Raw genomic sequence first — 26,269 nt, forward strand, 5'->3', positions numbered from 1 at the left:
TCCTTCGAGCAGCGATTCGGCGCGCGTCAAGGGAGGACACGAGAGAAGAAAGGCAACCAAGAGAGAAAAAAGCGCCGCAGTGCCGAGCTCGTCAAACCGCCGTGCGACTGGCTTGAAGAAGCAAGCAGACGTGTCCTTCCGCGGTTTGTATTTAAGCAGTGTATACGCGTGGCCCTCGCAGTTTTTTTTTTTTTTTCGTTGTCCTTCTTAATGTTTGTGTCATTGCAGCCTTTTTTTTTCCCTTCAAGAGACAGCACGCGTGACGCACATATAGGCCCGCGCTGTCATGCCGAGTATATATTCGGTCGCACGGCGAATATGCTCAACTGTGGCGGCGTCGAATTCCAAGCGTGTCCGCAGCGGCGGCGGCCTCGCCTGATTCAGCAGCGCGCGCGCGTGCGGTCCGTGTGCTGCGGCGGCTCCTCGGCCCTCGGCCACAAATGCGGTTGCAGTGCCCGTCATCTCCGAGCGTTCCATCCCTCCCTCCCTCCCACCCACCGCGCACCCTTCACGCCTGACACCACGCGGACATTCCGATCGCCCTGCAGCTGACACTAATGTACGGACCACACGCGAGCCAGCGCGCGGCCCGGGGATAACACTGATGACAGTACACGCGAAGGGTTATTAGAGCCACCCTTCTCCCTGGTAAGGGTCAGCTGGCTCCGCAAGACAAATGGCAGGGATGGGTGGTTCGGCAGCTGGAAGTCCTCATCGCGCGATCTCATCGCGCAATGCAGAGGAACACTCGAAGCAGCTCAGTTTATCCTACAGACATAGGAAACGGAATCAATTCAAGTCGCACGTATAAAGGACCCATCGCGCGATGTGTTGTCCCGGCGTTGCTTTGTTCCATGGCTCTGTCCAAGTTCAATGTTATTCTCCTATTCTCACAGCACGACGCGTACTCTTCTTCTGGCCCGTAGCTCCGTGGTGCTTCACGTTGTGCAGCAAGGTTGGTTAACTCAGACAACTGAGAGAAATACCACCAGCCTGACTTACCATAGGTCGTTAGACGGGCAACACAAGTGGTGTAGAAAAGGGAATTCGCAAGGATGTACGCATACGCAAGAACACTAAAGCTAGCAGAAAGTATCATTATCATGTACAATTAAGTCGGAGTAGCCTTGAATACTTGTTGGTTGTTTTACTTCTTGCTTTCATCATTCGATCACGTGTGTTTTGATGAAACCTTAACAATTGCTTACCAGCCAGTTTTTCTTTTATCGGTTTAAGAACGCCATACCTACGCGATGAAAGGTGAGCAGCGCGATTCTCCTGCTAAGGCGTTCATATGTGCGCGCTTGTGTCAGAAAACAAAAAGTAATCGTCAAATATAAAAGCAAGAACACTAATAATATCAGTGCAATCACGTTGCGAGAAAAGGTGCAACGCATACGCCATAAAAATAAGAGGCAGATATGTGCACCTGAAACAAAAGTTGTCGTATCTGCGAGCTATAGATAACATGCATTCATTTGTTCCGTTTCGCCGTTTGCGTACAAGATAACGATATATGTTTCGCAAGTACATGACATGTAGTGTCTCCAAAAACATTCCATTCAGATAATGCTGCAGGCTCAGTAACGGAGACTCCCATCGGATAGTCGTCGACCCAATTAAGCCTATACCGGTGGAAACACGCGCAGGGTGTTGCAGGTCATTAATCACAAGACTAGCGCGAATAACAGGGACACAGACAGAGAAGACAACAGGACGAGCGCTCGTCCTGTTGTCTTCTCTGTCTGTGTCTCTGTTATTTGCGCTAGTCTTTTTATTAATGATGACACACCAACTAGCCCAGCTCTCTGCCTTGATCGTGTTGCAGATGCATGTGAACTATTGGACGAACGCAAGCAAATGCACGTCGTCCATGACCGTGCCCCTCGGTATAGGGGCAACCCGCTCATGTCTTAGCTTAGTACTTTCACAGCGTGATCTAGTTTTAGTTTATTACTCTAATAAATTATAGCTTTCTTTATTTAGAACCTGCCTATTTATATCTTATGATTTCGTGTATGCCGCGTTTGAATATATTTATGTACATTGTATTACTCAATATATTTAATTGCTCCTCCAATCTCTCATCAATATATGCATATAGCCGCAGGGTAATATAAACAGATAAATAACAATGCCGTGACCTAGCCTATATTCTAAATGCCTGTTTTGTCTCGCGGCCACCATGATATATCTGAATGCAATGCAAGTCGGTAGTGAGTGCTCGCACTTGATATCAAGCTCGTCTTCGTCCCCTGCGGTTTCACGGACACTCATTTGATTTTCTGGTATATTGCATGGAACAAGCTTGTTTGCGTATTCGTAGTGTTCGCACCCTTATCTCACGGAACATCGTTTACAATTATAATAATAAAAGGAATAATATTGCGACAAATGATCAATAAACGTAGATATACAGTTGTAGTTAAAAAGAAGTGGCGGTCCGCGGTACGTGAGCACTGGAATAAATTAACCACAAGAACACACGAGGTCTTATCCCTCTGCTTTCAAGTGTGGGAAAGCCTGCGAGACCCGAATTCAAAATCATGTTGACACGTACGTGCACGCACGTGCTGTCATTTTTTCTTTTTTTGTCATATGCTACAGTGAGAGAATTTGAGCAGACGGCCATCAGTCGCTATTTTCGCAAACGTCTGCCTCACGGGCATTTAATTTATCAAAACCACAAAAATAAAAATAAAAAAACGAATTGCAGCCGGTATTACTGCTCACCGTCCGGGACGGGGCACGATTGGTACATACGGCAGTTCGAACCTTCAGCGGAGTTCGCAGAAAACGTGGTCGTGCATCGGTTTCGTCTTGAATGTTTGAAGCTGCAGAAAGAACAAAAGAACAACAGCACAGAGAGAGAGAGAGAGAGAGAGAGAGAGAGAGAGAGAGAGAGAGAAAGAAACCAAACAAGGAACGAGTCACCTCCTCGTGTATGATTCGGAAGCTGCGGGGGCAGGAGCGCGCCCTCCGGCCCACGCGCCATCATCGCCGTAGCAGCAAGAGCTGATTCACAACTCGCGGGCCCGGGTGGAAACCCAGCAACAGATACAGACGGACGCGGACAGAGGCGGGGGCAACTTCCTTTGGCGGAGCAGGGGCGAGATTGAAACAGGCTGTGGCTGTTTCCAATAAACAGCGGCCTGCGTATCTACAGGAGGCAAGTAAAAATATTTGTCAACACTCCAGAACAGCGCTTAAGTGCAAACACCCGGGCGAAACGAACGGGGAGGGCAAAAGCCACAACATGCGTGGCCGCAATGCATTTCCTCTTGAACGGAGGCCTAAAACAGAGCAAATAAAATGAGAGAGAGAGAGAGAGAGAGAGAGAGAGAGAGAGAGAGAGAGAGAGAGAGAGAGAGAGAGAGAGGGGGGGGGGTCTTCGAGAACATGTGAAGTCAGTGGCGATCTTTCAAACGTGAGTACCAAGAAGGAGTCTGTAACGGGTTTCGCGCATTCTTTAAACAAACATACTTATATATGAACGCCGCGGAAACGGCTATAGAACCACGCTAGATGTTGAGCGATGCTGTCAGCGAGAGCACTCGACTCGCCGCAGTCGGCAGCGCAAAAAGCGTTCCTTAAAACTCGTTCCGAAAGCACATGTCTGGCTAGGGATTCCACCATCATACTCCTAACTCCTAAATTAGCCCCGTCCTGCGCTACTATATATATATATATGCCACCGGCGCCCATTCTAAATTAGCAGGTTTTCAAATCTCGTCGTTTCATTGTATGCACGTCCTCCGATATCCCCCTTTCCTGCTTATGCGATCGCTGTGCACACCACTCGGATAGTTCGCTCGTAAAATGCCCTGTTAAGAGGGAGCAGCCCGACTCTTTCCTTGCGAAAGAGCTTGTTGACAATCTGCAGTCGTTCCCTGCCTCTTAGTGCTTACTTAAAATTCTTGAGCTTAGACTCGATGAGTAAAACTAAAAGCCGCGCGCCGCCAAAATTCCTGGCAATTCAAATGAGCACACGAGTCGGACATCGTTATAGAGAACACAGATATAATAAGTTATCGGATTAACAAAGCAAATCTAAAATGTTTCTTGCCGATATCAGCACGTAATAAATATATGCTTATTACAAAAAATCGGACATACCAAATGCCTTTATTTGTGTCGGGCGTGGCTTCGTTATAACGATGTTCGATTGTGCAGAATGTTCGTTAAAAAGAGAGCAGCGTCGACGTCGTTCGGGCGAGGCGGCATGGCTGGGACAACGTTGGAGAAAGGCGCTCCAAAGACTTGCACGCGTACAAAGGAAGCGTCCCCAAGCAAGGCTGTCGACGATGTGACGGCAACGTGTACACGCGCGTCGGCGCACGTCGCCGTATTTAGAAGTGCATGCATGGGAGCCGAGCTTTATAAGCAGCGAGTTCAGGACGACACAGGTCGCGCTCAGGACCGCGCGCAGTCGCACGCCGCTGCGCCCGTCATGACGACAGCACGACATGGGGCGAGAAACCCTCTGACACCGCGTTATACAGAAGCGCGCGCCCGAACGACGACGCAAAACAGTAGGACACGCAGCGGGCAAACACCTCGACAAGACGCCAACACAGCCAGCGAGTGAAGCTGTCCCCCCGGCTGACAACGACCATGTTCCCCACTTTAACCCCCCCCCCCGCCCCCCTCCGTTCTCAACAACGCCTCGACACTCGCGCTGTGACACGCTTAAGAACGCGATCGACCTAAATGCGCCGCACGGGGCCGCGCGCGACACTGCGCGAGCTTGAAATGTCGAGCGAAAATAAACGCAGAAGTCTGTTGACATCCGCCAAGCTGCCAATCGCACTGGCGGACAGGCACGTCATCGCACGCGTGCGTCTCCTTCCCAAAGTCGAAGCCGCGCGCGGTTAGCGGCCGGAGCTTGGGCGCGAATCTCGACGACAGCGATTTTGCGGGTCACCGGAAGGTTGAGGTTGCAAGCCGCAGCGCGCCACGCACCAAAAGAACGTTGGACGTTCCAGTCTCGAGTCTGGCGAGAAGCCGGCTCTTCACGACGGTTGGACGTTTCGCAGGAATACCAGTACGAATGCGGTGGCATGTCCGGCAACTATACATGTACAGCACACACGAAAACAAGCACGCCGAGCTGTGACTACGGTTTACTATGCGCGGACAGCTGCTGAAACTGGTCTGCAGCAAAGAGAGAGACAAAAGAAAGGGAGAGATGGCTATGAACGACTGGGTCCGGTTTGCTAACCTACACCGAGAGAGAGGAAAATGGGACACGAGGCACGAGTTTAGGCATGCCGGAGACGAAACGAAGTGTAATGCAAAATTCGGAGCATACTTCCAAAACCGCAGCAGCGCTATTTCAGCTTTTGTACAGCAATCGACGTGCGATGCCATGCAGGCAGTCACAGAGGGAGCTATGAATTATTTAGTGTCTCGAGTGAACAAACTTTGCCGGAGAGGCGCTTTGGTTGGGGTGGTTGGTAACGGGCTTAAGATGTAGTAGGTGGTGTTGAGTAAAAAGACCCATGTGTTAAAAGCGCCAAACCGCGCATCCTTTAACGTCCGCCAGTTTTAGTGAGGACTATAGATATGTACTTACTGAAACCCGCTTATCAAACGGATAGCTTGAAAATGCTTTGCTACGAACCGGAAAACAGCTGAAGGTCAGACACCACCTCTAGTGGCATATCTTTCTGCCCCGGCTCTCCCACACACGCACTCCATCTCGAAACTTGCCCGGCAAGGATGAAATAACATTTCCTTGCCACTTCGTAGTCAAAGGGGTACCGCTATCTGCACTTATCCGCAGCGTATACCTTGCCAAAAAGGCACTTCGGAAATCCAAAAAAAAAAAAAACTCGCAGACTCCCCGCAGCGCATAGTCCCGTCAAACGAAATAACCTTACACGGTCTGAGAAAAAAAAAATTAACAGAAGAAGAAGAAGGAAGGGGTACAGACGTTACCGAGGGACCAGTGCACGATAAATCAGACAGCATAAGCGTATACCAGCCACGCTGACTTCATCTGGCAGCGGAAAGGATCGGCACATAAGTATAGACGGCCACCGCTGTAGTGATTAAACCATTCTGTCGTCCATATACACGCATACTCCAGCAGAGATACGCGATAGAGATTCGCAAAACATAGCAGCGTCGCGTGTTGCTGGGTGAGTCACTTCTGCCAAACAGGCTCCGCGCGGTCCTCCACGCGTCCTTGCCGCAAGGACAGTGCAATGACGATAAGGCGGCCCGCCATCATCTCGAGCGCACCTGAGAACAAGAGGGCAACGCGGCGGCCGCTGCGGCAACGCCAACGCGGGAACAGCGCCGGCGCAGTTCACTAACACGAGCTCTCCGGCCCTTATCGGCACTCCGGATCGTTCGACCCGAACAAGCTTCGAAAACAGCGCGCTGCCCCGATAAAGTCTGCCCCCAGGGGTTCCGCCCTTGAGGGGGCAGCGTCGTATGCCGAGATAAGCGCAAAAACAAAGGGACTGCCTGCCGCCAGTGCGCATACAAGGCGTTGGGCCTCGCCCCGTATAGAAAGAGCGCGCAGACAAAAGAAAGGCCCGGACTCCACTGCGCGAGTAGGTTGCGACGTCAGAGCAGCATTCCAGCGATAACGAACAGCCGGGTACGCAAACCTGCTTAGTTATGATTTTCACGTGGCCGCACGTGAGAAACCGTATACGCGAGGCCGCGGCAGCTCGCTATTGTTTACCACGACACAGGCGAACGTCCAAGGGAGTCGCAACATATAGATACGCAAGATTAACGTGCGCAGGCAACCTGCGGCGAATCAGCGACGGTTATGTATGCCGGCTCCAGGCAGTGTCAGTGGCTCTTATGGTCAGTGGAACACTACACACTGAACACGTTCGAGCAGTGCCTTCGTATTTTGGCGCCCACAGTATACACGAAGACAATGTCCTGAGGATCTTTGTAGGAACATGCCAATGAGATAAAACAGTGGCCGCAACGCTAAGCCCTCTTTATGGACAATCCTTATCAGCGGATCATATTAACACATCGCACACAGCCGAGATCATCACGCTACCTACAGCCTCCCATTTAATGCTTGGGATAAGAACCGTATACCATACGCCAACACTAGCAGCAACATGAAATCGTTTTGCCAACCATGCAGTGGCACCCTATCAGCTAAGGCATAGGTAGACCAGAGATAAGCATACCAACACAAAATCGACTGGTGCTAGGAAAATACATCTGCCGACAGCGCGCGACAGAGGGTATAGCATGGATATGGCCCACGACGTCATGCGCCGAGTTGGCGCCCTCACCCTTTCACGATTCGTCACGCGAACTGGACGCACTCGATGCCGACGAGGGCTTTTCCGAGAGACTTCAGTCCCATGGAAAGCGACAGAACTGCTACGGCCGCGGTGTAAAACAAGCTCGGTGTACAGGCAGCCATTAGAGCTTCCCCACGCAAGCGCAGGTGAAAGCGGGGGGGCGCAATTATAGAAAATTAATCTTGGCTCGGGAGGATTCTAATAAATGCTTCTGTTGTACCAGTAAGGGGGATAGCGGCTATACGTACGTAAAACACTTCAATGCAGCTCGCGTAGCTTTTGTAGTAATTACCGAGGCAGCACACGCGATCGGCCATTCAGCCCAACAGATGGTGACGCAAGAGGACGAGGTCAGGACGAGGCTGCGATTTGGCCGTATACTCAACCAATGCGACCGGTCATATGACGGGAGGTCCCAGAAACTCCCGTCGAGAACAACACGTGTATTCTACCCAACGGAAGCTTCTGTCCCCCGCGTAGACGATCAAGCGCAGCTAGGATTTCAGCGAATGGCAGGCGCCTTGGAAAAGTTTGGCCCACTCTCCCTGAGAAGACGCGGGTTAACCGAGGGTAAGGGCCAAAAATAAGAGGGGCATTCCTACAGAACGGTGGGCCGGAGAGAAGGGGAAGAACAAGAACACTGGCGCCGGGGCGTTTTTTGAGAGGCGGCCTGGCGGCTGCGCCCGCGACGTTTTCGCGGTCTCATCTCCACCGCTGGCGTGGGATGTGGGTCGCGCACGTCGTCGTCTTCGTCGCACAAAAAGAGGGGGGAAACTAGCCGAACGCGCGCCCTGCCAGAGGCGCTGTCGTTGCTGCTGCTGCCTTTGAAGACGACGTGTGCCCTTTGGCCGGGGCCCCCTATTAGACCCCCCCCCCCCCCCCTCCCTGCCGTTTCTTCTGAGACTCCAATAAGAAGGTCAGCAGGCAAGATGTCGCCCAAAGCGGTCATCCCCCTCCCGCCAACCCGCGACGCGCCGCCGAAAAACGGGACCAGCGCGTATCCGACAGTGTTCCGCTGCACCGACGACGAGCTTTCGAGAAAGGAGGCTATACGCTACACGCGAGAAAGCGTGCGGCGCGAAAGGAGACGGTCGTGCACGCTCATATATAGCGCGAATGACGCGTTCGTTCGAAATATATCGCTCTTGTGTCCTTTCGTTCGACCGACGTTGCGTAGAAAGTTCACCCAACACAACAACGGAACGTTAACAGTGATTCAGTATGCCGGTATACGATTTTCGCGCAGGATTTCCACGCTAACTTACAGGAGGGAAGGGTTGGTACGAGACTATCCAGACAACAGAAGGCACTTGTCCTGTTTCTGTCTAGTCTCGTGCGTTGCAGTCTCCAGCGTCATTCCTTCCGAGATAAACCTCCGGTCGCTAGTTTGAAACCTGAAACAGCGGCATTCATTGATTCGACATATGGCGCCAGATCTCGCCTTGCTTTCGCATTTTCTTCGCGGCTGCAGAGACCGATCGACTTGCAGAAGAAGCGGAGAAAACTCTTTCTGCAGAGTTAAATTTGCTCGCGGTCGTGAGGAAAGCCTCACTGTACAAAATACGGCGGCAGACACGTTACGATGATACGCGAGCTGCTAGCGCTTTAGTCTCGTATTTAATGCACGTGCGTATAATTACGAAATCACGTTGCCTCCGCGTATTTTCGATGGTGCAGCTATACGCTGGAAAGCCAACTCGTATAGTTCCCATGACGAGCCAATTAAAGCGACCCTGCCACTCCCACCACCAGACCGCCCATGCCAGCTATAGGTGGTCAATTGGGAAGCTACACGATGTTCTCTGGGGCGTTGCTGAATGAGGCCTATAGTCTGAACAATAAAAATTAAAGAAATCGCCACGCAGTTCCGTGATAAAAGGCTCAGCGAGGAAACGTCACGGCACATTTCGCACGCGTCGGAAACGGTGAACAGTGGCCACACGCCCCGTTCACATCGCGGGAAGTGCGCGAGGTGCGCACATCCGAATTCGCTCCGGTTTTTTTTTTTTTTTTTCAGTTTCCGTCTCTTTCGACAACCGTGACGGATACGACGTAAACAAAAGAAACGTCTGAAAGAAGAAGAAAAAATAAATAAATAAACCACGGGCGCCATCGCCCCGAACGGCGAAAGTCGAAAACAAGCCGCACAACAAGCCGCTTGGCGACAACAAAAGGCACGTTTCGCAAGCTTGCACCTATGCGCAGGTGTCCCTGACAGTCCAACAGAACTTTTCCGTAGTCCAAGCTCCCCGTCGAACAAGCGGCAATAAAGATCAAAACGCAAAAGACAATATTGACTTCTTTTCTTCTATACATTTGCCGCGTGTACGGTTGTTTTGGAGCGTTCCGCGGGCGGCCCAGAGGCTGCCTTTCTACGTGGTATTTGCCAAGAGTTGGGAAAAGAAGAAAACAAGGCAAGAAGAAAGAAAACAACATTCTGGGCGCCAAACAGAAAGCAGCAGCAGCGCCAAAGAAACACCAAACGACAGGCAGCCTCCTCCGCCCACGCATATTCCGCATCCCGCGCCTGTTTCGAAACGAACAACAAACTCCACAAGCAACCCACGGGCAACAGGCCAAGAGCAACGATAGGACGGGGGGCACCAGGCACACGCGCAATATACGCGTCAGCACCAGCGGCGAAACGACCGCCGGTCCGGCCGGCCCGTGCGAGCTTCTTAAAAGGCGCACGCGTGGCGAAGACTGATCTCTCTTTGCCGCGCCGAACGGAAGTCGACCGGACGAAAAAAAAGAGCGAGAGAAAGGAAGGAACGAGTTGGCGAGATCGCGAACTTCGATACACGATCCGCCCACGTGCGCACGCACAATAACGCGCGCACGAGGCTCGTTAACGAGAGAGAAGCACGCCTGCCGCATTGAACGCTGGGAAAAATAAGAAGGAAAGAAATTGGCCGTCGATCAAATGAGTTGCGGATGTCGTGAATTTACATAGCGTACGGCGCTTGGTCGCGAAAACCTGGCCGAAGCCATGCCGCAGGTACATGGATGGATAGATTTTAATTTAAGATATCTTGGCTACGCAGTATACCAGTATATATATATATATATATATATATATATATATATATATATATATATATATATGATGCCGATTCCACAACTATGAACAAAAAAAAAAACGCTTCGCGCCCGATCAAGGACGGCTGAAAGCTATTAATTTTATCTGAATCTGGAAGGACGAGAGCGAGCTTGGAATTGAAGTCGAGCCAAGTAGCGTGGATTTTCTTTTTAGAGTGGTCCGGCACTTATGCGGCATTTCTTACATCCCTCGTTGCCACGTGCCCGTTTCGAATGCATTAACGAAGTTCAACACAGAGATTTACGAGACGGGTAAATAGTGTCAACTGAGTGTGGTCTCGGGCACTCACGGCCCAATCAAGTTCATGCAAGTCCACCGGAAGGCTGTAGGAGCCTGTGGATTTCTGTTGAAGAAAGCGATCCTGGGCAGCGGCAGCGTGCCTTTCTGGCGGCGATTCAGGGCGAAGGCTCGCATATGACGTCACTTCGCAGGCGACTAAAGCGAAGTCGCGTGGTCAGAGCACCTCCACTGTACGAACAGGAAATAAGTCTACCGAAACGTTTTGCGTAATGGCGCTGTGGCATGGCAGAACGAGCAGCCGTTCAGTAAAGCAGGTGGTCACTGAGCGGGGTCATATTCGTCGAGAGAGTGACAGGCGTCGAGGTGGAAACCTTGCAGATAAACTTCATGAATATTGAGGGTTTCCGGGAATATCATGCAACACAGTCTAAGAGCGAAAGATAATGGTGCGATGCTGGCCCGGACTCTGCGATTAAGGCGACCTGTAGAGATAATATAGTCGCGCCAATTATGAGCGGTGAACACACGGAGATACGAGAGACAGACTGCAAATTAAAGCTAAAAGAAACTAAAGTCTGTGTACGGGCTCATCAACCAAACTCGGGACGAGTATGCACTGGCTTCGGCGCAAACAACGCCAACTCAAGGTTTGCGCATAATGCCAAGCCCAATGCGGACACAGAGCTTGTCAACCCAGTCGAACACACCAGTCCGTTACACGCAGTTCTCAAAACACTGTGCGGGCCAACACTGCGCTATGGTCCGTAGAATACTGCAGGGACCACAGCTGCACCGTCTCAACGCGCCAGCACGCGCCAGCACAGCGAAGTGATGCTAGTCGGCCAGCAAGGAGTTGAACACACAGCCAAGGACACTGCCACCGACAGTGCCAAGAACGAAAAGCATTCGCGATCGCAGAGATTTTATAACTGGCACGCGTGAACGCCCACGGGCATTACAGGTACACAGTGCTGCCTTCTCTCTGCGGCCCTCGAAGAATACATCAAGGCACCGCTCTAGGTAAAGAATGAATGAAAGAATGAATGAAAGAAAGAAAGAAAGAAAGAAAGAAAGAAAGAAAGAAAGAAAAAGAAAAAGGTGTGTGTGTGTGGGGGGGGGGGGGGGGGGGGGTTACAACGCAGAAGCAGGCGCGCTGCCATTTCCGCATCACCAAACCGGGGCTCCGCCACCTTCCATCACCGAGAGGCTCGCGAGCAACGCAGAAAGCAGCATTCCGCGTAGACGCCAACCGATCACCACCGAGTGGTGAGCCCGACAGGTTGTGATAAGCGCGTGCTAAAATGTCTCACCAAGTATCCAATGTTTCTCGATGACTGATGGTGTGTCAAAGCAACGCATCTCGGGAACATTGAGAGAGGCTGTGTGAGTGGAGGGGGCCTTGGGATTCTTTTTGACCACCTGCATGGCGTTATTTAAGCTGCATCGAAAGCGAACCATTGGGAGCCTTCATTAAAACGCAGCAGTCGCGACCAGAAGTCGAACCTGATGCCTCGTGCTGCATATATATATATATATATATATATATATATATATATATATATATATATATATATATATATATAGAGAGAGAGAGAGAGAGAGAGAGAGAGAGAGGAGAGAGAGGTTATACGAGGAGAAAGGGGGTTAAAGACAAAGGTGTTTTTCATCCACTTGCATTTCCAATCATTTATTATTTCTTTAATTGAATTAGTATGTACAAGTAATTTCCCCTATGTGGCCCTTGGTGTCATTGTTTGTTGGCTTCTTATATGATTAATAAAGATCGGGCCCCTTGGTTAACCCTCTTTCTCCTCGTTTATTCCATAACAAGGTTCTCGAAACCGGCAACATTGATGCTTTCAGGTAGCATATGTGCGGGTTTGTTCACCAGTTGCCTTCACCCAAAAAGATCAGATAATCGTGACGCCTGCGGCAGAAAGGATGTACCACATCCGCCGTCATGGTTTGTGAGTGGTGGCGCTGGCTAACACACCTAGGGTTAGTTCTAGTAGCAAAACAAATAAATACCGATGAAAGTAGATGGGAAAACTGTGCCGCGTTAGCTCAACTGGTAGAGCATCGCACGCGTAATGCGAAGACGTGGGATCGTTCCCCACCTGCGACAAGTTTTTTCATGCACTTGCATTTCCATTAATTTATTATTATTTGTTTAATTAAATCAGTAACTACAATTTCCTCTGTGCTGTCAGTTTGCTGGCTTCTTAGGGTATATATATATATATATATATATATATATATATACACACACACACACACAAGTGAATCTAATCTAATATGAATACGGTACAAGAGAGCAGCTGGCAGCGTGCCTTAACCAGAGCAGTTCAGGCAATCTCGAGCTCGCGCCTCCCGGACAACTGGCGATGTGTCTGCAGCGCCGGGCATTCCTCTTCACTACAATCTAATTATATATATATATATATATGAGGATTCTTTTAGCTGCGTACATCAAGTGTGCAAACTAGGTCACTGTCTCGCTTGCGAAAATTTCATTCGCGTTAGGCAACCTGCGCGCAACTAGCACTGTACGCGTACAATGCGTTGAAATCCTCGAGATAATGTTACGTGTAGCTGAAGCCCAATGCTATATACAATTTATTTACAGGGACGCTAACGGAAGGCCGAAATAGCGAAGCTATATCAAGCGGGCCCACGTCGTCTTCTTCCTCCTCAGTGCAGCCACACTGTGGCGGCTGTTCCGTAGCATCACCCCCGGCTGTAGAAGCACCGCCCCGGTGCTTAATCTACACATCCGCGGTTAAAGGTGTGTGGTACGGCTTTAGTCTCGCCACGTGAACGATGTCACTTGCAGCCGACGATGACGCTGAGAGGTCGGCGGGGATGACTTCATACGTGACAACGGTCACTTGTCGCACCACACGGTATGGGCCAGTGTAGCGCGACAGCAGCTTTTCGCAAAGGCCCACACGTCGAATGGGTGACCAGAGAAGGTCACTTCTCTGGTCTAAAGGGCCCCAACCCCGTTCTCGGACCTTGAAGAGGAAGCGACGATATCGCCCTCAGCAGTGAAAAAAAAAAAAAAGACGTAATGCGGCGAAGGTCACGTTACCACGGCAGGACGTTTTGCAACCAACGAAAGCGTGGCACAGGCGGTTACGCAAGAGCGGGCCAAATCGAGGAGAGAAGGAAAGCGACGACCGTCCCTTTTATTTGTACAGCCGTCGAGACGCGGGGTGCTCACGTCTGTCTGCATGCCTTCCTCTCCACTTCGCGATCTCAAGCGTTCAGATCCGTTACGCCGATTTCACCTGTTCATTATTATCTCCTAATTCTTTCGCTCGCTCACCCAAGTCTAACGGCTGTGTTCACGGTTCCGTGTCGCTTTCGAGACGACCAGCATTCTTTCGAATGGTCCTTGACCATTCGCGCGTGCGTGATTATAGCGTGGGCACTTCGGGAGAGAGGGAGAGTGATAGACCTTCGGATATAGTGCTTCGGTGTGCTGGAGTGCTGCTGGAGTGCTGCTGGGAACTCAAGAGAAATTACCCGTAATGCCTAAATGCCTCGGCAGCTTTCGTCATTAAAAGTAAAGCACACTTTTTTTCTCTTTTTTTTCTTTTCACACCGCGTCGTAACGCCTTTTCAGTGTCACCCTGATTTACTTCACGCTTCGAATGTTCTACGCACAACCCGACTCTCATTCGTGATATTAATATATCCGAAGCTGATATACACGTAGCAAAACTCGAAAACGTGCAGGCGTGCGCACAATTCGAATCTAACAACTACACCTTAGTGGCACAGACTGGTGCACGCGGCCACCAATAGTGTGCCGAAGGTCTCTGTCTCTCGCCTGTCTTCCTACTCGTTTTTTCGTTTTCTTTTTTTTCTTTGGGCGCGCTGAAGTGACTAGGAAACCTCATGAACCTCCCATTCTTGGCGAAATACTCTTTGAGCAAGGCCACTTGTTCTCCACGTCATAAAAAGTAGCAGGGGAAAAAGACAAGGCGCGACACAAGGGCAGCCTGGACCAACCACTGTACAGCAGCTGAACAGAACATCGCGCTCAATGGCCACATTTCCCATTTCGTCTATATGCGGGCATTTTCTATCAGCCTGCGCAAGCTAATGCAATCACCGGGTCCTCCCACGTTCTGAGCAGTTCCCGCTGCAATGCAAGAAGCTGACGACAAAATGCAATCGCTCATGGAACGCATTAGATGTCGAAAGGCATCTACAGGTACAAAGAACGACCACCAGTTGTTCGCCGGACGACAGATGACTGCTGCGTGCCCGCGCGTACACGCAGATCATTACGAGAAATCAAAAAGCGCCACCAAATGAAATTAAGTTTCCTTTTCTTTTTGTGAAACTCCACAAATAAGTTCTTCAAACAGGGCGCCTGATACGTACATTGACATGTCAGATTCCCTGATTTTTCAAGGTTTTCTTGATCGTCTTTATGAAGTTCACTGGCGGTGGGCGTTAAAGGCTCAAAAAAATGAAAAACGTGTGCGTGTGTGTGTGTGTCGGGGGGGGGGGGGGGGGGGGGTTATAACTTGCCAGGTTATTATGCCAGCCCATAATTTTCAGAAACTACTACCAGTAAACAGCGAGTCAGTTAGAATTCACAATCAGATATGAGTGAATAACGCATTCCACGGTACTCCAACCACCCGGCCAGGCTCACACTCACAAAACCAGCAAATGACACCGTTATTTGCAGACTATACGCTCGGTTAAGTTGAAAACTACATTTCCTTCTGCCATAGTAGCCGTAACTATGTATACTGTAGGTACCACTTTTCCCGATTCAAAATACCTGGAGTGAAAAGTTTTCGTTTATTCACCTAATTTTCCAGAGTTGACTAATTCCCTGATAAATTCCTGGTTTTCCCCGACGGTGTATGGATACTGTCAGCATCTGCGATCTCGGATGACACGCTATGCGGGACGCTCAGCGTAGTACATAGACACGCACGACGAGGCACGAGCTATAGGTGCAGGAGGCCATCGATATCGGTCTCGCGGCGGGCCGCCGCAAGTCATCGTCCTCGCGTCTCACGTCGAGTCAAGAGCCTCACGCACGCTCGCTCGCTCATGCGCGCGGCTCGTATGCACGTGGGCCGCCCTTTTTTCAAGGCTCGCCATTTCCGTATTGAAGGGCGTGCGGCAGCGCGTCGTCAAGTGCCAAGGACCGCGCGGCGTCTCGTATAGCGCTGAGTCAACGAACACGCACTGTTTTCTGAGGAAACAACGCGCACCCGGTCCGCGCGCACACACATACTGCGGCCATGCGTTGTTCGCCCGTATAGCCGCTGAGCGCCGCAGCGCGTTGGCTAGAAAAAACACGGCAACCGCAAACGCTCGCTTCCGGTCAGAGCAGCCTCCGATCGTCCACGGAGGAGAGACTGCGCGCGCGAGGTCGACCGCGGAATCGTATATACACCCGAGACTTCCGAATCCTTGGAGAATGCAACGCGTCCCGGCGACGTCGCCCATTCTGTTTTCTTTCAAGCGGAAGAAGAGAACGAGTCACGGAATCTTCGACCTTCCCAGTGTTCAGCTCCTTCGCCTCTCTCACTTTCTCGCGCACACGGACACGTATACATAGGGGCTATCCTGCTCATCGTGCAGCGACTGTCCTATAACGCACGCGTGGGAGGGAAGTCAAAGGCTTCTTCTCCGCGGTTCAGGCACGACGGGCGACCCGAGGCCTGCCGGAAGTGTACTGCACCCCCCCCCCCTCAAGAACCGTGGCCGCGACGGTGTCGTTTTGTTTCTGCTCGGCGCTCCTTTGTTATTTCCCGTCGAGAATACGGGGGAGCGCGGTCGAGAAGACGTTCGAACAAAGGGCCACGTTTGTTCCCAAGTCCTCGGCCAATGGGCTCGAGCGCTTCCGCAGCTTCTAAATCTCCAGCGCCAGCCGTGCCTGCAGCGGGCGGCGGCGGCGAGAGCAAAGTGTCCCGCAAAGCAAACTGCGCGTAACAATCCGGCAGCGCAAACAGAACGCGCGCGCGCGGGGTAAATTAAATAAGCGCCTTCCATCAGCGCGCTCTGGGAGCCGCCGTGCAGGCCCATTCACGACAGTGCTTTCCCACTGTGCTCGCGAAAATTGGGACTAATGCCAACGAGGCCGCCGGTGGAACACATAACCGCGCGCGGGCACAAAGAATGGGAGGCAGGCGAACTCGTTCGCGACGCGACAGGAGATTAAGTATTGCGCGTCTCCCGTCAACACCTCTGCGGGCGGGGAAAGAGCTGCACCGGCACCCGGGACTTATAAGCTCCCGCTGCCGTCAGGTGAGCAAAGTTCAGACGAGATGCTCTTTATATAATGCAGATGGTTGCGCAGCGCGCGCGAGGGGGCTTTATGCCCTCATCCGGTTCCTCGTGGCCGCGACGTTCTGCAGGACGGAAGGGATTGCGTTATAATCACATCACTGCGTGCACGAAGGGACACGGAGGTGAGAGCGCGAGCGGTCCACTTAGGTCGCGATGTATACTGGTCAAGGCTGCCAAAGTTTTCAACACGGTCGGCGCTGTCTCAACGCCCTACATGTGAGATCAACGCAGGCGGAATTGGGTATAGCGAGCGAGGGAGCCTAGATGTCCCCTTTAACCACGGCTGCGAGAGAGGAGGACATCGAGGCACGCTATGGCTCACACTAAGTCGCTGGGAAAAAAAAAAAATATCCAGTGACTATAGCGCACACAGATGCTGCGCGCCACCTGGAACCGGCGAACGCCGTCCCGATTTTCAGCTCGAGCCGTCGGTGTTAGCCACGGCGATGGAAGGCTTCAAGCCACCCACGCAACAGCTGTATGGAACAAATGTTTAGAGACTGAAGTCGACCAACAGCGAACAATATCAGAAGCACATACACAGCCGGATTCGCGAGCCTTGAGCGACGTTTAAGGGTTTTAAGGAATGTCGTTGCTGTTCCATATTTCTGAGGGTTTTATCTAGGAAATGAATCATGTACCATATACATGAAAACAGGGAGGCTATTAGCATCGTATTTTGTAGTAAGGCGGCCTCTTCCGCTGTCACACGCACATATATATCGGTTTCGTCGACATCTCCAGTAAAATTCGCAGAGGATTAACCCTGATCCACAAGGACACAATCTCCGCGCCGCTGAAATTGGTACGCGAACACGGTGTGTTTCTCACTATAGCAGGCGCGCCGTAGCTTACTGAAAGCGGCGCCGCAAAGTAGCTTGAAAACAAGCTTAAATTAATCGGTAAACAATATACTGGACTTACGCGCATTTCATTAGAGTATGCGTTTGCTTCGTTTCCTGCGCCTTCCCAGCCTTGTTTGCAATGTATGTAACCCTTCAGACAAGCCAGAACATTTATTCTCCCACCTCGAGACGCGCACACACACCTATGGCGGCAACAAGCCATAACACTATATATACCGCGCACGCAATTCCTTATCCGCTAAAAGTCGGTTGTGGCGAGCTTTGCGCCCCGGGAAATTCCTGCGCTGGCATGCGCATGCGATTTCCGGCCCTCCAAGAGAACGCAATGCATCGCGTCGTCGAGCAACATGAGGGCTCAACGCAGTTTGTGGCCGCCATAAAAGAAGCCGTGCGCTCGCGGCACTCGTGTCCCCGTTGCCGCGCGTATCGCGTCCTATAAATGCGGTTTTCTTCCTGCCACTCCACGCTCTCGATAAGCGCGCTGATAGCAGCCCCAAGCAACGACGGCACGTAAGGTCGAGGACGCGCCGAGTCCGTCCGAGTTCCGTTTTTTTATTGTGTGGGCGACGACAGAATAGCAGGAAACCAAGCGGCGGCCAACTTACGTGGCACACCTTGAGAGAGTGCACGCTGACGCATATAACCGATACGCTACTCCGCACCCTCTCAGATACATGCGTCACTACGATAACACTCAGCGCACATACGTATGGAAGCTATACATGCAGATTTGCACGTCGGGAACCTGGCAACTACCGCGTTGGCACGAGACGAACGAGTGTGACCTCCGCAGAAAGCTATAAAGATTTGCCACAAGGAATAGCACCTGTAGGTTGCAAGCCTCTGCTTCTTTAAGTACAGTGTTTCGCGGATTAGAAGCCTACGTATATAAGAGCCCGATTATTTTTGCGGACAGGGTGAAATCGAAACTACCGACGCCGTTTCGCTGATAGAGCCTAAAGACATTTTAATATAGTTAAAGATGTTTCATAAACATCAGTCATTACTTGTGGGATACAGAGTTCGATAAGCTATATAAGCAAGAGCATAATAAAGCGTGTTGAAAGGCAGTACTGTATCAGCAACTGCATACAAGTTAAAAACTGCGTTTCTCCCCGTCCTTGTTTTTTTTTTTTTTTTTTTTTTCTTCCTAGGCCTGCCGGTGCGGACACACGCCAAAGCAACCACAAGAAAACAACAAAGGAAACTGTGGGCTCACGTAAACAGCAGTTCACCGGCCTATCATGAATCACTGCCAGTGAAAACAAGCTCTCGATGCCAATACAACCATGGCCGACTTTCCAACGCTCCCGGCGGCCACCTAAGCGTTTCATCCTCATTTTCGCGAAGCTGGGTTTCTCACGTCGCAAGCAACGCAAGCCATAAACATACTTCCGCTTCTTCGTGGCCGGCATCGGGAATTAAATGTTTATTTATTCGCAGCGGGGGCCGCCACATCCGGGGCAGTCGGCGCGGACCGCGCTGTTCTTGCGCGGCACAATTGCCGGGACGAAGAACGCGCAGATTCCGCACAGCCACGACTAACAAGCGTTTATAACGACACGTTCCACGTACAACTCTTTTTTCTTCCCGCGACACTGGAAACAGCGCGCACAGGCCTGCCGCTTCACGAAGGAAGCGCGTGCACGCGCGCGCACACACAGCTGCGTCAAACGGGGTCGTACGTGACGGCTTCAACTAACACCCAGAGAGCTGCCGCTGCTTATTGCATATGGGGGGGGGGGGCACGCTGTCTGGTTTGGCGAGTTTAGCGCGCTCATCCGTGGAAGCCGGCGGTGCGCGCATATATACCTGACGAAAGCGTGACACTCCATGCTGAGCGCGGCAAATTCGTCCTTCTCACGTGAGTGCATACGCATATACACGGAGACATGCGCGCACGTAAACTCGCACGCAACGCACCGTCGATCGAGCCGCAGCGGCGGATGCGTGGGCGAACCCGTTCGCGCTTCGAACACCCCGCTATCGGCCTTGCGCGCGCAACCGACGGAAGGCAGGAGAGCGGGGACGATCGGACAGGGTAGGGAGGGGGGGGGGGGGGGGGGTAACTATACGCAGCGTAAACGAATGTCGGTCTACGCGCACGTGACGGAAAGATCCCGTCATGTGTCGTTCGCCCGCGCACGCGCTCTGCGACATGACGCATGGGTCGCCGAGAACACCGCGTGCAATCAATCAGTAGAATAACCGCCGAAGCACGAGAGAGGCGCGTTTCGCTAGGGCGCGCCAACCGTCGGGTCGAACTGGCGACGACGGGGCCACGTCTCCTTGTGGTGAGACGCCACGCGAAAACGGCGATTTTTATTGCACTAGCGAAGCTCCCAGCGTTGGCGCGGAAATCTTCGGAATCCGTGATGTCTGCTGACGTTGAAACAGCGCACGCGCATTAGTTGCACGTACGTGACTTTACTACGACACTATTACTTTTGGCTTTAAGGATGCTTAGGGGGACGTAAGTGCGACAGTAACAATGCTTCAATCGAGACCCTAGTACAGACACGAATTCGAATGGGCTGAGACAGTGAAAATCGCCTTCAAAGCTTTTTAACAGTAACATTATAGGAATACAAGAGGCCTTCTCGTTGCGGACACTAATCGCAGCCAGAAGCAAGGACTATGCGGCACAAAGAAGCGAGCGTGTACACACCTTGCGAAGGGCCGAGGCTCGACGTTGTAGTGGTCAGCGACACTGTCGGTCCTCACGGTGACTTTGACCGGAGCCGTGGCCTCGCTGAGGAAGCCCTGCGGGACGGCGACGCTCTTCTCCATGTCTCTGCGCAATAAAGAAAAGAGAGAGAGATGCAGTCAGTCACTCTAGAACGCATCAACGAGCGAAAGCCTTGGGAACCACAACGCACTATACTGCGCATAACAGCACACGCACATCTCTAAACATGCAATGCGAACGGGAAGCCGCCAGCGTAAGTAACGCCACGCCACCGTCACAGCAGGCAAGTGTTACGGGCCAGTGAACGTGTAAGCATTGCGTATATATAGAACACCACCGCTAATGCTCACGTTACGGCAGAATCATTTGTAGTCGACGTTGTATACACCGCACCATCATAGGCGAACTCCGAACCTGGCGCACGGTGGTAAATCCGAAGGGGTGCACAAACCACTCTTCCCTGAGGGCAGTTCAGTGGCAGATATGCACGAAATAAGCGGCAATTTCTTTTGTTCTTTTTTTTTTAATACACATCCAACACTTCAGAGGCTAGGACCAAGCGTCGTGGAACTTCGAACGATAACTGCAGGCAACACGGCGCCCGTGAGAATCCGATCGCAATCACGCGCGCGCGCGCACCGTACAAACACTGAGACCACGCCAAACGTATGCACTGAAAGCAGCCGTGCGGCGAAAGAAAAGTGACAACACCGACAGCCGGATCATGCCCACGGGACCGTCCGTCTCGTGTTCGCGAGACGTCCGGGACGTGCAGCGAAAACACCTGCCTCATCGGACGCCGCTGCAGCTCAGTAGCTGGAAACGGGAGGAAAAGAAGGGACACTCGGACGACGTCTATAGGTGGCGGTGGCGGGTAGCGGGTGATGACGGCACGAAGCGTGAATAAGAAACAAAAAAGACGCTTCGAACGTGATGCTGCTGCTCTGCTGCGGGGTCTAGTATACTACGCACACAACACGGGTCTCTACGGGACGTCCTACGCGAGGAAACGACGGCCGGCCGAGCTCTGCTCCCTAGCTGCCTGCCGCGAGCTGGCTCTCCCCAGAAAAAGAACCGGGCCCCGGCTCGGGCGAGAACTCCGAGGCGCCACTCAAGAAACAAACTAAACAAAAGCGCAGCCACTCACTCCCCCCCTGCCCCCCTTTCCGTCACCACAGGCCGCCTGCAGTCTCTTGAAAGCCAGAGCTGGAGAGAGAGAGAGAGAGAGAGAGAGAGAGGTGCGTGTGCACTTTGCTCGTAAGCAGCGCCACCACAGCAGAGTATGCCCACTTCGGGACCACGGGCGAGGGCCAAGGAGAAGCTGCTGGAACCAACGGGCGCGGTTCGACAGCGCATCGCGGTCTCGAGGCGAACGAATTCGAGCGCTGGAAACAGGACATGACCGAACGCAAAGGAACGCATATACGAAACTACACAATGGGGTTATCTCCAAGCTATTTTGTTACAGGTCAGACAGCAAAAACACCACGACACGAGGCTTGGCTATCGCCAGTCAAGCTGAAAACAGGTAGCACGTTTGTGGCTACGATTTATCTACGACCTTCAGGGGGAACCAGAGAGGAAGTGTCCGAGAAGTAACTTACTTTGAAGAATGCAGTGACTGACGTACATCGCCCCCATTGTTCAGGTATGAAACCACTGTTAGCAGTAACACAATGACAAAAGCCCGAGAAATAGATGGTCTCTCTCTCTCTCTCGTGGGTATGTGCAGCTGCATGTGAGAAAGAGCTTGCGAGCGAGCACGCGTGTTTAATAAACCCAGTGAGCAAAACTACATGCCTTGTTCCAGCTCACGAATCACAGCAGGCGTTATCTAGCTACTACGCTAGCGCCACCTATGAAAATTGGTATCGCGCACAAAAAAGTAAGTGAGCCTCTTCCGGTACCTTTCCGACACGGCTTGCAGCACCCCTTTGAGTCGATGAGCAAGCACGCGATGCCGGCCGCTAGGGCACCCGTATGCACAAGACAGCAGCAAAACGATGCGGAGGAAAAATAAAGAAAAGGCGAGCCGCGACTTCTCGCCGCTCAGAATAGCAGCGTCCGCTGCCCGGGAGGCAAGACGACCATGCTGAAAGAGAACGGCTTTACAGACACATACACACAGTTGCCTTTCGGGCGTACCGCCATCAGACGCACGTCGTCTCGCCTGTGTGCAGGACTCGACGAGATCGAAAAGCGAAAGGCTATGCAGCACGGTACACAGAACACGAAACGCTTGGTCATCACACGAGGGCCTTTGCAGTATCAAGAACCTGAACGAGCATTATCATATACGCTGCATTGGTAGCTAGTGACCTCTCAAAGTCCCAGTTATGCAGTTTTGAAACATCGATCGGTCTTTTCTTTTGAACTTGTCCGTCAGGAATTCTCCACATAGTACCTTGGAGTTAGGCATAGAGCAGACCATGCAAATGGAAGGTGCATAGGCGAGTGCGTAGCTTTAGACTTCGACGTGTATTTGCTGCTGCTCGCTCAGCTCCTCTGCACGTGTTCTTGAAGTCGCTATATGTCATTTTGACATCTGCTGCAAAGCTTGATTTAGACTCGCCCCTCTGTGCGCTGCGTGTGATAGATTAATCGTGGGGGTAGACACGTTTACGCGTGTCCTGTGCGTGCAAAGCGCATAGTCAACGAGGAATGCTGTCTAATGGGATGTCTAAGGGATGAGTGTTGTCGCCTAAGGGATATACTGCCGAAAAATGGAGAAAGCATCTTACTCTGCTGGTGCTGCTGCTGTTGCCCGGTAATTTGTTGTTGTTGGAGAGATGTCAATGATTCGGAAGACCCACTACATGGTTCGCAAACATCAAACAGAATGTGCCCCCGCCCCCTTCCCTACCCCTCCTTTTTTATTTTTGAGAGAAGACGTGACTTGTGCCCCATGCTCACATAAAACTTAAATGTGAAAGCTGACCTCTTAAGCTCGCGTAACGCAGGTAAAGTCTAGTATAAGAGCACTTGTATGCACAAGTTTGAAGAAATTTCATCTTCTTCATCAGCCGCATGCGAAAGATTAGACATTCGCCTCTGAAGCGGCAGGCTGTCGCGAAGAGAGCCGTAAAAAGGAAATTACAGGTAGCAAAACAACAGCGCACTATATCGAAAGAAGTATACATGCATTACGAAGAAATGCAGAATAAAAATACTATTTTTAAAATAGTATGTAGAGCAATACAATAGCACGAAAACCGCACTCAATATTTACGTACTTAAAGGTGTGTACAAAAGCAAAATAAATATGTTACGACAATAAAAATAACGCACATATAATACTGATAATTAAAAACTGAACATTTCGGAGCTTTACATGTCAACACCACATTCTGATTATGGGGCACGCCATAGTGGGGGACCGGATTAATTTTGAACAGCTGAGGTTCTTTAACGGGCACCCGATACGCAGTACACGAGCGTTCTTGCATTTCACCCCACATCGAAATGCGGCCGCAGGCGGATGGGATTTCAACCCGCGACCTCGTGCTTAGCAGCTGCGCGACGCCAAAGCCACTAAGCCATCACAGCGTGTTTCATAAAGGATTAATCAGGTTACTGTCCATAAAATTCCGCAGTGTGTTTTGAGAGCTAAGCTCTGTTTGTTGGGTGTTAGATACGGGACCTTTTCCTGAGCCTCCTTCGAGTTGACCAGACCACATCGAATCGCGTCACAGATAATTAAGGAGCGCAGAAGCACATCTACCCCGTTCCCGAGGCGCGGCACGTGCAAACGAGTTGGCGTCTCCCACATCGTGCGCCGCAGGTGGAGCTATTCACTGCTTGACTCTTCCCGAAAGTGTAGCGGGAGCCTGGCACGGTTCCAGGTAACGTGAGTCCCAAGTCAAGACGGCTGTAATGCACCGTGAAGCCCTGGCAGCAATCCCCCCATCCGCCTTTGTGAAGGCAGTTGCAAGCCAGGAAGGCAATACCGCAGAGAGAAGTAAGCCCTCGGACAATTGGGGCCCAAGGAGCGACCCTCTGCGCCGGGTGTGACACAATCGCACGGGCGCCTACCATTGGCCGAAAATGACGCCACCTGAGCGGGCTCGCCGATTGGCCAAAAATGACGCCACCTTAGCGGGCTCGCCGATTGGCCGAACGTGACGTGACTTCGAGACGCCGAAAGGGTTAAAAGCCAGAGACCGGGAGCAGCAAGAGAGCGTTCCTCCATTCATCTCTTGCGAGCTTCTTGCCACGGGCCGCAGCGCCCCAGTTGCTGCCGGCCCGTAATGACTTTATGACTGTTCATTTCTTTGTACTCTCATTGTAAATATTGTAAATAAACCTCCAGTTTTTCATCCCGACATCCTCCTCAACCTCGGCCAACTCTCGCACCCAACGGCAAGGTCCAAAAACTTGGGGGACAGCAATTGGGATTGTCCTCCAGATCCAACAACTGGATGCCAGCGATGGGATTGAGCCCCCAATCCTAACAACTGGTGGCAGCGCTAGGGATGAACCTTCGTCCAAAGAGATACAACATGGGTCAACAATGAGGGGCCAAGCGGGAATTCCCTCTTCAGTCTACGTTTGCGAGTTTGGCAGAATTGTATTTCTGGGCAGCAATCGCACTTTCAATGTCTTTCAAGTTTCGGCATTCGCAACTTTCAAGACTCTTCGCTTGCTGGCGTTAACTTCCTCTGGCGATAAAAACGTCGGAACACAGATAAGACATTGCACAAGGTACAGTACAGATCTCTGAAGCAAGAATGAACGTGATTCTGATAGTTCAGCAAATACTTCCGTCGAGATGGCCTTGCTTGAATGCCTGCGCTTATCAGCAAACTATAGGTAGGAGCGTGCTGCACGAATCTAAGCACACACACACGCACACACTTATTTAACATGGGCACTGATAACAACACAACTACACGTTCCCAGCAGCCTCACGAAAGCGAGCCCTGATATACGATGTTTGCTCCTTCGATGCCCGACGTAGACGCTTGCTGCAGCGCCAGTGCAGACATCAAGACTTCCAAGAGAAGATAGCAGAGCAGCATGTATTCTGGGTCGCTCATCGGTGCATATACGCAAGAGCTGGAAAGGATCCAGCAGCAAATAGCCATTACGCGAGGAACGGGAGCGACAACCACCCCCCGAGCCTGTCGCGACAATTCCACCACAAGGCGGAAGCCTTGTGGTGCGGTTGAAGAGCGATCTCTTCCCAGAACCCCCAGTATACGCGGGCCCCGAGCTGGTTCAGCGGCGACCCGTACCGCGAGTGATCGATAGCCCCGGAAGACGCCGGGCTCTGACGCTGACTCCGGCTCACTTCGCGCGCAACGGCTGAGACAGGTGTAGCCCGAAGTGTCGCGTCGTCGCCTGTGCTTTTGACTTTTGCTCTCCTCGCCGGCTTTTGCATCAACTCTAGCAAGCTAATAACGGCGACGAGGGGGCCCGCCGCAACCCTCGACGAACGAGATCGCGACGGATGGCACGTCTCCTGGCTGGACTGAAAAAAGAAAAACGTGTTGCAGGGCTGGGTGTGTATGTTCCCTTTGGCAAATTAATGCTGCGGAAGCCCGCAAGGTGGAGGAAGGCTCACGAAATGGAAAAAAAAAAGGGGGGGGGGATTGTAACCCACCAGACTGTAGCGCGAGGCTACAAACGAAATTCATACAGGTTTCTCAGAAATGAAGCTTTTCAGTTGAAAAATTCGTCCTGGTCTGGGGATCGAACCCGGCACCAACGCCTATCCGGGGCGGTCGCTCTACTATCCGAGTTAACCAGGAGGCTTGCA

General features: G+C 51.7%; 1 protein-coding gene across 2 annotated transcripts in view; it reads right to left on the reverse strand.

Moving 5' to 3' along the window:
• Positions 1–26,269, reverse strand: part of Drak (Death-associated protein kinase related) — a 224,710-nt gene that overhangs the window by 147,568 nt on the left and 50,873 nt on the right. The window contains exons 1-2 of one of the 2 annotated variants that reach the window (XM_055076551.2): positions 23,253–23,340; positions 20,491–20,616 (exon numbers count right to left, since the gene is read on the reverse strand). In XM_055076551.2, coding sequence (XP_054932526.1) covers positions 20,491–20,612 — 122 coding nt within the window. In that variant the 5' untranslated portion in view covers positions 20,613–20,616; positions 23,253–23,340. Of the gene's footprint in view, positions 1–20,490; positions 20,617–23,252; positions 23,341–26,269 lie in introns of those variants that run through there. The other variant, XM_050188081.2, reaches the window with a different exon arrangement.

Source organism: Dermacentor andersoni, chromosome 2 (assembly GCF_023375885.2).
Source record: "Dermacentor andersoni chromosome 2, qqDerAnde1_hic_scaffold, whole genome shotgun sequence".
Lineage (NCBI taxonomy): Eukaryota > Metazoa > Arthropoda > Arachnida > Ixodida > Ixodidae > Dermacentor > Dermacentor andersoni.